Source organism: Triticum dicoccoides, chromosome 7A, assembly GCF_002162155.2.
Source record: "Triticum dicoccoides isolate Atlit2015 ecotype Zavitan chromosome 7A, WEW_v2.0, whole genome shotgun sequence".
NCBI lineage: Eukaryota > Viridiplantae > Streptophyta > Magnoliopsida > Poales > Poaceae > Triticum > Triticum dicoccoides.
Window position 1 is genome coordinate 728,716,985 of NC_041392.1, and position 13,198 is coordinate 728,730,182.

At 45.4% G+C, this 13,198-nt stretch overlaps 1 protein-coding gene across 1 annotated transcript; it reads left to right on the forward strand.

Moving 5' to 3' along the window:
* Positions 1-661: 661 nt before the first annotated feature.
* LOC119330735 (basic blue protein-like) lies at positions 662-1,625 on the forward strand. Its single transcript, XM_037603858.1, has 2 exons — positions 662-964; positions 1,065-1,625. Exons 1-2 carry the CDS (start codon positions 787-789, stop codon positions 1,409-1,411), a joined length of 525 nt encoding a protein of 174 aa, XP_037459755.1. The 5' UTR covers positions 662-786; the 3' UTR covers positions 1,412-1,625.
* Positions 1,626-13,198: the final 11,573 nt, after the last annotated feature.

The window sequence follows — 13,198 nt, forward strand, 5'->3', positions numbered from 1 at the left end:
TTTCGTGTTAAACTTTTAGTTTAATACTCCCTCCGGTCTATATTAATTACCGCTGATTTAGATAAGTTGTAGTAAATCAGTGAAAGTTAATATTGATAGGAGCGGACATAACATTTCCCAATAAGCAAAGTACTGTTTCTTGATGCTAAGAGCCTAAGATTAATATGAGTTTCCAAGGTCAGAGAGAAGAGAAGCACATGCTCTTTCAGCGCAACCACTTGTTGCAAAAAAGCAAATTCATCTTGGCCTCTTGTCTGCCAATCACAACAAGATTTCCAAGTCAAATGAAATAAGATAACAACACAAGACACAAAACTACACACAACACGAAGGAGAAACGGTCATATCAACATGTGGAAAACTTAACCTTGTCCATGTACGGCGTCCTTCGTTCTGCTCCATATGTCGTGGAGCTAGAACAAGTTGTCTGCTGGTGGATCATATACTGTACCATATACGCTTTGACATCATCTCTCATCACATCTGCTATTACCAGCTCCGTTAATGGACCCGATCAATCATGGATCACATAATCATCATCGATCATGTCACGCGCTCGAGAATAACGGGTCCACGGCCGCCGGCCGGTCACCTTGTCACGTCGACTAGTGGGCATACATATATGGCCACAAAGCCGTGAGACTAGTGTCCATCACAGCACGTCAACGCCTTTCCATTACCCACCTAACCGAGATATCTCTACCTAACCCTTTCATCAAGCTCGATCAACAAGTTTTGTCGAAAAACATAAGCTCGATCAACAAGCATCCGCCGATCCGATCCGATATGTCGCCGTCTCACTGCCATCGGCTGCTGGCGGTGGCCCTGGTCTGCGTACTGCTCCTGTGGCGGCCGGCCGCAGCGGCTGAGTACCCGGTCGGCGACGGCATCAACGGCTGGGACACCGGCACCAACTACGCCTCATGGGCGCAGAGCCGCTCCTTCGTCCCCGGCGACGTCCTAGGTCAGTATCTCCATCAACCTCGATATATAGCCAATTAGCTAACTCGCCAGGCGCATGATTTGATTCGATCGATTAATTTGGGGGTGGCTGGTGCACGCAGTGTTCGAGTACGTCAAGAGCCAGCACAACGTGTACCAGGTGACGGAGGCCGCTTACCGGACGTGCGACCCCTCCGCCACCGGCTCCGTGCTGGCCACCTACGACACCGGCTTCGACAAGGTTCCTCTCCCCGAGGCCAAGAGCTACTGGTTCATCTGCGAGATCTCCGGTCACTGCATGGGCGGTATGAAGCTCGCCGTCAACGTCTCTGCGGGCTCTCCCGGAGGCGGTGCACCAGCGCCCGACGCGCCGCCCTCGCCGTCAGCCGGAGCCACGTACCGGAGCAGCTGGGTGGCCTCCGCCGCCGGCTTGGTGGTGCTAGGCGCACTGCACGTCTTGGTCAACTGAGCTAGCTAGTTTGACCTGTTCAAAATTCGCTCCTGTATGCTACTAGCTATTTATTCTTCCGTCCTTCTCCATTTTTTGTATTTAATTTATGATTTTTGGCGGATCAATCATGATTCACAGATACAACATTCCATTCAATTGCAGCCGCTGTTTGACACAAACATTTGCATGAAATTTGCATCTTCAATTGAATTTATGCGGCAAGTTTTTGTTTTCCACCCTACCTATCTAGCTCTGTTCAACCACAAATCTTCGTCATTTAAGGTTTTAACGTATGCAAAACAAATGCCAAATCCAGCCAGTGCAAACTCTAATTACTATGTTTGCCAACAAAAGTTTCTCCCACTGTCAATGAGATGAGAAGTTGCTCTACAAACAAAGGTGCAAAGGTGTGCGCTAGGATAACATGATATCCGTTCAGATAATGCTTCCATTACATGCCAAAAGTTCTTTTTGTTGCTTAGTTCTAAAAAGAACAAACCCATTGCTTACCACAATTTGACAGTTGTCTAAGTAAAAAAAACATGTTTGATAAGTTTAACGCACTCGTGGCGGCTGCATTATTAATATTATGAGCATAACAGAGAAGGGGGGCAATGGTGGTAAAAATACGAAAGTGCTATTGTGAGCTCGAGCTCACATGATCTTGAGTGAACAGTAAATTCCAAAAAAATATAAACAACATTATAAAAAAATCTGAATGTTTTTGGCAAAAAACACCTACACGCATGCAAATTTTCGCGATGGAATCACATTTGTGGAGGTGTGAAGAAAAACCAAAGTTGATGCTCCAAGAAGAGTGCTTCTTGAATCATCAATTTTGTTTTTTGGCCACACTTCCACAAATGTGATTTCATCATGAAAAGTAGCAAGCATGTAGAGAAAAAACATCATGGTTTCTTATAAAAAAATCCAGATTTTTTGTTGTTTTCTTTTTATTTATTTTTGAATTTTACTGTTCATCTAAGCTCAGGTGAAGTTGAGCTTACAAACTCCATCTGTGTAAAAATAATGTATTTTTTTGGTGGGGAACTTAGAAAATGGTAATGATTGTGATGGAGCGATAAGCCACCGGTGGTTGCTGAAAGTGACATCAGACAATCCTACACGTCCCTCAAGATAAAGAACATTAGCAATGCACTATGAAAAAGTAGCGATCGATGCTAAAGCTTAATTGTGTGCCCAGGAAAAATGTTTCCTCAAGTGTGCGCCTACGCGCTCACACGCGCACATACAATAGATAAAAATGGGGATTTGCCGGCATTTCCTCTCTCTTTCTCCGGTTGCCCATCTGGTATTAATTATGTGCCCCAAGCATGTGACATATTATTGGTCGTAGTTTTTGTTAAAGTTGCGTCGAATATAGTGTACAAGGTAGATTATAGTTGAACTTGTAATAGTATTGTGTTTAGATAGGATATGGAGTCGTGTCCTAGTAGGACACTTGTGTATCCTAGGCCTCTCATATATAGCAGGGCTAGACACACGATGTAACCTATGCCAACATAATAGCACAGGCACGCAAGGGGAAGTCGGCGGCGTGTGCCGGTGCCCGGGTGACCGAGGTGTGGTATTGTGACGGTGTCACGGGGAGGAGCGCCCGTAGTCATGCCCCGACAATGTAGCCATATCGATGAACCTCGTTAACAAATCTCGGTGTCGTGCTCGTGTGATTGCTTGGTCCTCGGATGATTAACGATATGCCTCGGATTTATTCTAACAAGTGGTATTAGAGCTAGGTTTTTCAAAGGCTGCGGGTCATTGATTTAGAGGAAGAGCCGATGGAAGAGAGATCAGTTTGATTGAAACTACAGTCGAGGGATCGCGAGGATGAAAGCTCGGAAGAGATCGATATCGATGGGAGGCGTGAAAATCGACGGGAACTCAGAAACTTCTCGGCAGTAAAGGCAGTCGGCGGCTGGCTCGCGTAAGAGCGGCGGCGTTGGCACGAGGCGCTCGCAAACAGATGCAGGTGGCAGGCGCCTGGAGCGTGGTTAGAGCATCTCCAACAGCTGTGCTACGCGGCGCGCTCTAAAAACTAGTTTGCCGCGCGCCGTTCGCCGTTCGCCTGGTTTTGCGCGGTCGCCCGCGCTGGCTCCAACAGCCGTGCTAAAATGCAGCTGATACGTCTTCATCGTATCTACTTTTCTAAACACTTTTGCCCTTGTTTTGGACTCTAACTTGCATGATTTGAATGGAACTAACCTGGACTGACGCTGTTTTTAGCAGAATTACCATGGTGTTATTTATGTGCAGAAACAAAAGTTCTCGGAATGACCTGAAACTTCACGGAACGTCTATTTGGAAATAATAAAAAATCCTTGCAAAAGATGAAGACCAGGGGGCTCACACCCTAGCCACGAGGGTGGGGGCGCGCCACCCCCCCCCCCCAGGGCGTGCCCCCTACCTCATGGGCACCTGGAGCTCCTCCGACCTCAACTCCAACTCTATATATTTACTTTCGGGGAGAGAAAAAATCAGAGAGAAGGATTCATCGCGTTTTACGATACGAAGCCGCCGCCAAGCCCTAAAACCTCTCGAAAGGGCTGATCTGGAGTCTGTTCGGGGCTCCGGAGAGGGGGATCTATCGCCATCGTCATCATCAACCATCCTCCATCACCAATTTCATTATGCTCACCGCCGTGCTTGAGTAATTTCATCATAAGCTTGCTGGACGGTGATGGGTTGGATGAGATTTATCATGTAATCGAGTTAGTTTTGTTAGGGTTTGATCCCTAGTATCCACTATGTTCTGAGATTGATGTTGCTATGACTTTGCTATGCTTAATGCTTGTCACTAGGGCCCGAGTGCCATGATTTCATATCTGAACCTATTATGTTTTCATCAATATATGAGAGTTCTTGATCCTATCTTGCAAGTCTATAGACACCTACTATGTGTTATGATCCGGCAACCCCGAAGTGACAATAATTGGGACAACTTCCGGTGATGACAGTAGTTTGAGGAGTTCATGTATTCACTATGTGTTAATGCTTTGGTCCGGTACTCTATTAAAAGGAGGCCTTAATATCCCTTAGTTTCCGCTAGGACCCCGCTGCCACGGGAGGGTAGGACAAAAGATGTCATGCAAGTTCTTTTTCATAAGCACGTATGACTATATTCGGAATACATGCCTACATTACATTGATGAATTGGAGCTAGTTCTGTGTCACCCTAGGTTATGACTGTTACATGATGAACCGCATCCGGCATAATTCTTTATCACTGATCCATTGCCTACAAGCTTTCCATATATTGTTCTTCGCTTATTTACTTTTCCGTTGCTATTGTTACAATCACTACAAAATACCAAAAATATTACTTTTCCTATCGTTACCTTTTGCTACCGTTACCACTACTATCATATTACTTTGCTACTAAACACTTTGCTGTAGATATTAAGTTTCTAGGTGTGGTTGAATTGACAACACAGCTGGTAATACTTGAGAATATTCTTTGGCTCCCCTTGTGTCGAATCAATAAATTTGGGTTGAATACTCTACCCTTGAAAACTGTTGCGATCCCCTATACTTGTGGGTTATTGATACGTCTCCAACGTATCTATAATTTTTGATTGATCCATGCTATATTATCTATTGTTTTGGACTATATTGGGCTTTATTTTGCACTTCTATATTATTTTTGGGACTAACCTATTAACCGGAGGCCCAGCCCAGAATTGCTGTTTTTTTCCTATTTCAGTGTTTCGAAGAAACGGAATATCAAACGGAGTCCAAACGGAATGAAACCTTCGGGAACGTGATTTTCTCACCAAACGCGATCCAGGAGACTTGGACCCTACGCCAAGGCATCAGAGAGGCGGTCACGAGGGTGGGGGCGCCCCCCTAGGGCGCGCCCCCTGCCTCGTGGGCCCCTTGGAGCTCCACCGACGTACTCCTTCCTCCTATATATACCTACGTACCCCTAAACGATCAGAACAGGAGCCAAAAACCTAATTCCACCGCCGCAACTTTCTGTATCCACGAGATCCCATCTTGGGGCATGTTCCGGAGCTCCGCCGGAGAGGGCCGTCATCACGGAGGGCTTCTACATCATCATAGCCTCTCCGATGAAGTGTGAGTAGTTTACCTCAGACATTAGGGTCCATAGTTAGTAGCTAGATGGCTTCTTCTCTATTTTTGGATCTCAATACAAAGTTCTCCCCCTCTCTTGTGGAGATCTATTCGATGTAATCTTCTTTTTGCTGTGTGTTTGTTGAGATCGATGAATTGTGGGTTTATGATCAAGTCTATCTATGAATAATATTTGAATCTTCTCTGAATTCTTTTATGTATGATTGGTTATCTTTGCAAGTCTCTTCAAATTATCCGTTTGGTTTGGCCAACTAGATTGGTAGTTCTTGCCATGGGAGAAGTGTTTAGCTTTGGGTTCGATCTTGCGGTGTCCTTTCCCAGTGACAGAAGGGGCAGCAAGGCACGTATTGCATCGTTGCCATCGAGGATAACAAGATGGGGTTTATTTCATATTGCATGAATTTCTCTCTACATCATGTCATCCTGCTTAAAGCGTTACTCTGTTTTTAACTTAATACTCTAGATGCATGCTGGATAGCGGTCGATGAGTGGAGTAATACTAGTAGATGGAGAATCGTTTCGGTCTACTTGTCACGGACGTGATGCCTATATACATGATCTGTTGGGGAACGTAGCAGAATTTTAAAATTTTCTACGCATCACCAAGATCAATCTATGGAGTCATCTAGCAACGAGGGAGAAAGGAGTGCATCTACATACCCTTGTAGATCGCGCGCGGAAGCGTTCAAGAGAACGGGGTTGATGGAGTCGTACTCGTCGTGATCCAAATCACCGATGACCTAGTGCCGAACGGACGGCACCTCCGCGTTCAACACACGTACGGTTGGGAAGATGTCTCCTCCAACTTGATCCAGCAAGGGGGAAGGAGAGGTTGATGGAGATCCAGCAGCACGACGGCGTGGTGGTGGAAACTACGACGATCTCGGCAGGGCTTCGCCGAGCACTGCGAGAAGGAGAGCACTGCCATGGGGCCCTCCAAGATAGGTGGCCCCACCCGGTGGACCCCCGGGACCCTTTCGATGGTCTCGGTACAATACCGATTACCCCCGAAACTTTCCCGATGGCCGAAACTTGACTTCCTATATATAAATATTCACATCCGGACCATTCCAGAACTCCTTGTGATGTCCGGGATCTCATCCGGGACTCCGAACAACTTTCGGGTTACCGTATACTAATATCTCAACAACCCTAGCGTCACCGAACCTTAAGTGTGTAGACCCTACGGGTTTGGGAGACACGCAGACATGACCGAGACAACTCTCCGGTCAATAACCAACAGCGGGATCTGGATACCCATGTTAGCTCCCACATGCTCCTCGATGATCTCATCGGATGAACCACGATGTCGAGGATTCAATCAATCCGTATACAATTCCCTTTGTCAATCGGTATGTTACTTGCCCGAGACTCGATCGTCGGTATCCTAATACCTCGTTCAATCTCGTTACCGGCAAGTCACTTTACTCGTACCGTAATGCATGATCCCATGATCAACCACTTGGTCACATTGAGCTCATTATGATGATGCATTACCGAGTGGGCCCAGAGATACCTCTCCGTCATACGGAGTGACAAATCCCAGTCTCGATTCATGCCAACCCAACAGACACTTTCGGAGATACCTGTAGTGTACCTTTATAGTCACCCAGTTACGTTGTGACGTTTGGCACACCCAAAGCACTCCTACGGTATCCAGGAGTTGCACAATCTCATGGTCTAAGGAAATGATACTTGACATTCGGAAAAGCTATAGCAAACGAACTACACGATCTTTGAGCTATGCTTAGGATTGGGTCTTGTCCATCACATCTTTCTCCTAATGATGTGATCCCGTTATCAATGACATCCAATGTCCATAGTCTGGAAGCCATGACTATCTTTTGATCAACGATCTAGTCAACTAGAGGCTCACTAGGGACGTGTTGTGGTCTATGTATTCACACATGTATTACGATTTCCGGATAACACAATTATAGCATGAACAATAGACAATTATCATGAACAAACAAATATAATAATAACCATTTTATTATTGCCTCTAGGGCATATTTCCATCAGTCTCCCACTTGCACTAGAGTCAATAGTCTAGTTACATTGTGATGAATCGGACACCCATGCAGTTCTGGTGTTGATCATGTTTTGCTCTAGGGAGAGGTTTAGTCAACGGATCTGCCACATTCAGGTCCGTATGTACTTTACAAATATCTATGTCTCCATTTTGAACACTTTTACGAATGGAGTTGAAGCGACGCTTGATATGCCTGGTCTTCCTGTGAAACCTGGGCTCCTTGGCAAGGGCAATAGCTCCAGTGTTGTCACAGAAGAGAGTCATCGGGCCCGACGCATTGGGTATGACTCCTAGGTCGGTAATGAACTCCTTCACCTAGATTGCCTCTTGTGCTACCTCCGAGGCTGCCATGTACTCTGCTTCACATGTAGATCCCGCCACAACACTTTGCTTGCAACTGCACCAGCTTACTGCCCCACCATTCAAAATATACACGTATCCGGTTTGTGACTTAGAGTCATCCAGATCATTGTCGAAGCTAGCATCGACGTAACCCTTTACGACGAGCTCTTCGTCACCTCCATAAACGAGAAACACCTTAGTCCTCTTTAGGTACTTCAGGATATTCTTGACCGCTGTCCAGTGTTCCATGCCGGGATTACTTTGGTACCTTCCTACCAAACTTACGGCAAGGTTTACATCAGGTCTGGTACACAGCATAGCATACATGATAGACCCTATGGCCGAGGCATAGGGGATGACACTCATCTTTTCTCTATCTTCTGCCGTGGTCGGGCATTGAGCCGTGCTCAATCTCGTACCTTGCAATACAGGCAAGAACCCCTTCTTTGACTGATCCATTTTGAACTTCTTCAATATCTTGTCAAGGTACGTACTCTGTGAAAGACCAATGAGGCGTCTCGATCTCTATAGATCTTGATGCCTAATATATAAGCAGCTTCTCCAAGATCCTTCATTGAAAAACACTTGTTCAAGTAGGCCTTTATGCTTTCCAAGAATTCTATATCATTTCCCATCAACAGTATGTCATCCACATACAATATGAGAAATGCTACAGAGCTACCACTCACTTTCTTGTAAATGCAGGTTTCTCCATAAGTCTGCGTAAACCCAAACTCTTTGATCATCTCATCAAAACGAATGTTCCAACTCCGAGATGCTTGCACCAGCCCATAAATCGAGCGTTGGAGCTTGCACACCTTGTCAGCATTCTTAGGATCGACAAAACCTTCCGGCTGCATCATATACAATTCTTCCTTAAGGAAACCATTAAGGAATGCCGTTTTGACATCCATTTGCCATATCTCATAATCATAGAATGCGGCAATTGCTAACATGATTCAGACGGACTTCAGCTTCGCTACGGGTGAGAAAGTCTCATCGTAGTCAACCCCTTGAACTTGTCGATAACCCTTAGCGACAAGCCGAGCTTTATAGATGGTTACGTTACCATCCGCGTCTATCTTCTTCTTAAAGATCCATTTATTTTCTATGGCTCGCCGATCAACGGGCAAGTCAGTCAAAGTCCATACTTAGTTTTCATACATGGATCCTATCTCGGATTTCATGACTTCCAGCCATTTGTTGGAATCTGGGCCCGCCATCGCTTCTTCATAGTTCGAAGGTTCACCGTTGTCTAACAACATGATTTCCAAGACAGGGTTGCCGTACCACTCTGGTGCAGAACGTGTCCTCGTGGACCTACGAAGTTCAGTAGCAACTTGATCTGAAGTTTCATGATCATCATCATTAACTTCCTCTCTAGTCGGTGCAGGCACCTCGGGAATATTTTCTTGAGCTGCGCCACTTACCGGTTCAAGAGGTAATACTTCATCAAGTTCTACTTTCCTCCCACTTATTTCTTTCGAGAGAAACTCTTTCTCTAGAAAGGACCCATTCTTGGCAACAAAGATCTTGCCTTCGGATCTGAGGTAGAAGGTATACCCAATAGTTTCTTTAGGATATCCTATGAAGACGCATTTTTCCAATTTGGGTTCAAGCTTTTCAGGTTGAAGTTTCTTGACATAAGCATCGCATCCCCAAACTTTTAGAAACGACAGCTTAGGTTTCTTCCCAAACCATAATTCATACGGAGTCGTCTCAACGGATTTCGACGGAGCCCTATTTAAAGTGAATGCGGCAGTCTCTAAAGCATAGCCCCAAAATGACAGCGGTAGATCGGTAAGAGACATCATAGATCGCACCATATCCAATAGAGTGCGATTACGAAGTTCGAACACACCATTACACTAAGGTGTTCCAGGCGGCGTGAGTTGTGAAACTATTCCACATTTTCTTAAGTGTGCGCCAAATTCGTGACTCAAGTATTCTACCCCACAATTTGATTGCAAGAACTTGATTTTCCTGTCACATTGATTCTCAACCTCGCTCTGAAATTCCTTGAACTTTTCAAAGGTCTCAGACTTGTGTTTCATTAAGTAGACATACCCATATCTACTCAAGTCATCAGTGAGGGTGAGAACATAACGATAGCCACCGCGAGCCTCAACACTCATTGGATCGCACACATCAGTATGTATGATTTCCAATAAGTTGGTTGCTCGCTCCATTGTTCCTGAGAATGGAGTCTTGGTCATTTTACCCATGAGGCATGGTTCGCACGTGTCAAATGATTCGTAATCAAGAGACTCCAAAAGTCCATCTGCATGGAGCTTCTTCATGCGTTTGACACCTATGTGACCAAGGCAGCAGTGCCACAAGTATGTGGGACTATCATTATCAACCTTACATCTTTTGGTATTCACACTATGAATATGTGTAACATTACGCTCGAGATTCATTAAGAATAAACCATTCACCAATGGAGCATGACCATAAAACATATCTCTCATATAAATAGAACAACCATTATTCTCGGATTTAAATGAGTAGCCATCTCGAATTAAACGAGATCCTGATACAATGTTCATGCTCAAAGCTGGCACTAAATAACAATTATTGAGGTTTAAAACTAATCCCGTAGGTAAATGTAGAGGTAGCGTGCCGACGACGATCACATTGACCTTGGAACCATTCCCAATGCGCATCGTCACCTCGTCCTTCGCCAGTCTCCGCTTATTCCGCAGCTCCTGCTTTGAGTTACAAATGTGAGCAACCGCACCGGTATCAAATACCCAGGAGCTACTACGAGTACTGGTAAGGTACACATCAATTACAGGTATATCACATATACCTTTAGTGTTGCCGGCCTTCTTGTCCGCTAAGTATTTGGGGCAGTTCCGCTTCCAGTGACCACTTCCCTTGCAATAAAAACACTCAGTCTCAGGCTTGGGTCCATTCTTTGGCTTCTTCCCGGCAGCTTGCTTACCAGGCGCGGCAACTCCCTTGCTGTCCTTCTTGAAGTTCTTCTTACCCTTGCCTTTCTTGAACTTAGTGGTTTTATTCACCATCAACACTTGATGTTCCTTTTTGATTTCCACCTCTGCTGATTTCAGCATTGAATATACCTCAGGAATGGTCTTTTCCATCCCCTGCATATTGAAGTTCATCACAAAGCTCTTGTAGCTCGGTGGAAGCTACGGAAGGATTTTGTCAATGACCGCGTCATCCGGGAGATTAACTCCCAGCTGAGTCAAGCGGTTATGCAACCCAGACATTTTGAGTATGTGCTCACTGACAGAACTATTTTCCTCCATCTTACAGCTGAAGAACTTGTCGGAGACTTCATATCTCTCGACCCGGGCATGACCTTGGAAAACCATTTTCAGCTCTTCGAACATCTCATATGCTCCATGTCTCTCAAAACGCTTTTGGAGCCCCGGTTCTAAGCTGTAAAGCATGCCGAACTGAACGGGGGAGTAATCATCAGCACGTGACTGCCAAGCGTTCATAACGTCTTGGTTCTCTGGGATGGATGCGTCACCTAGTGGTGCTTCTAGGACATAATCTTTCTTGGCAGCTATGAGGATGATCCTCAGGTTGCGGACCCAGTCCGTATAGTTGCTGCCATCATCTTTCAGCTTGGTTTTCTCTAGGAACGCGTTGAAGTTGAGGGCAACATTAGCGTGGGCCATTTGATCTACAAGACATAGTGTAAAGATTTTAGACTAAGTTCATGATAATTAAGTTCATCTAATCAAATTATTCAATGAACTCCCACTCAGATAGACATCCCTCCAATCATCTAAGTGAAACATGATCCGAGTTAACCTGGCCGTGTCCGATCATCACGTGAGACGGACTAGTCAACATCGGTGAACATCTTCATGTTGATCGTATCTTATATACGACTCATGCTCGACCTTTCGGTCTTCTGTGTTTCGAGGCCATGTATGTACATGCTAGGCTCGTCACGTCAACCTAAGTGTATTGCGTGTGTAAATCTGGCTTACACCCGTTGTATTCGAACGTTAGAATCTATCACACCCGATCATCACGTGGTGCTTCGAAACAACGAACCTTCGCAACGGTGCACAGTTAGGGGGAACACTTTCTTGAAATTATTACGAGGGATCATCTTATTTAAGCTACCGTCGTTCTAAGCAAATAAGATGTAAAACATGATAAACATCACATGCAATCAAATAGTGACATGATATGGCCAATATCATTTGCTCCTTTTGATCTCCATCTACGGGGCTCCATGATCATCGTTGTCACCGGCATGACACCATGATCTCCATCATCATGATCTCCATCATCGTGCTTCTTGAAGTTGTCTCGTCATCTATTACTTCTACTACTATGGCTAACGCTTTAGCAATAAAGTAAAGTAATTACATGACGTTTATGTTGACACGCAGGTCATAAATAAATAAAGACAACTCCTATGGCTCCTGCCGGTTGTCATACTCATCGACATGCAAGTCGTGATTCCTATTACAAGAACATGATCAATCTCATACATCACATGTATCATTCATCACATCCTTTTGACCATATCACATCACACGGCACATGCTGCAAAAACAAGTTAGACGTCCTCTAATTGTTGTTGCAAGTTTTTACGTGGCTGCTATAGGTTTCTAGCAAGAACGTTTCTTACCTACACCAAAACCACAACGTGATATGCCAATTTCTATTTACCCTTCATAAGGACCCTTTTCATCGAATCCGATCCAACTAAAGTGGGAGAGATAGACACCTGCCAGCCACCTTATGCAACTAGTGCATGCCAATCGGTGGAACCAGTCTCACGTAAGCGTATGTGTAAGGTCGGTCCGGGCCGCTTCATCCCACGATGCCGCCGAATCAAGATAAGACTAGTAACGGCAAGCAAATTGACAATATCCACGCCCACAACTGCTTTGTGTTCTACTCGTGCATAGAAACTACGCATAGACCTAGCTCATGATGCCACTGTTGGGGAACGTAGCAGAATTTTAAAATTTTCTACGCATCACCAAGATCAATCTATGGAGTCATCAAGCAACAAGGGAGAGAGGAGTGCATCTACATACCCTTGTAGATCGCGCGCGGAAGCGTTCAAGAGAACGGGGTTGATGGAGCCGTACTCGTCGTGATCCAAATCACCGATGACCTAGTGCCGAACGGACGGCACCTCCGCATTCAACACACGTACGGTTGGGAAGACGTCTCCTCCAACTTGATCCAGCAAGGGGGAAGGAGAGGTTGATGGAGATCCAGCAGCACGACGGCGTGGTGGTGGAAACTACGGCGATCTCGGCAGGGCTTCGCTGAGCACTGCGAGAAGGAGAGGTGTCATGGGAGGGAGAGGC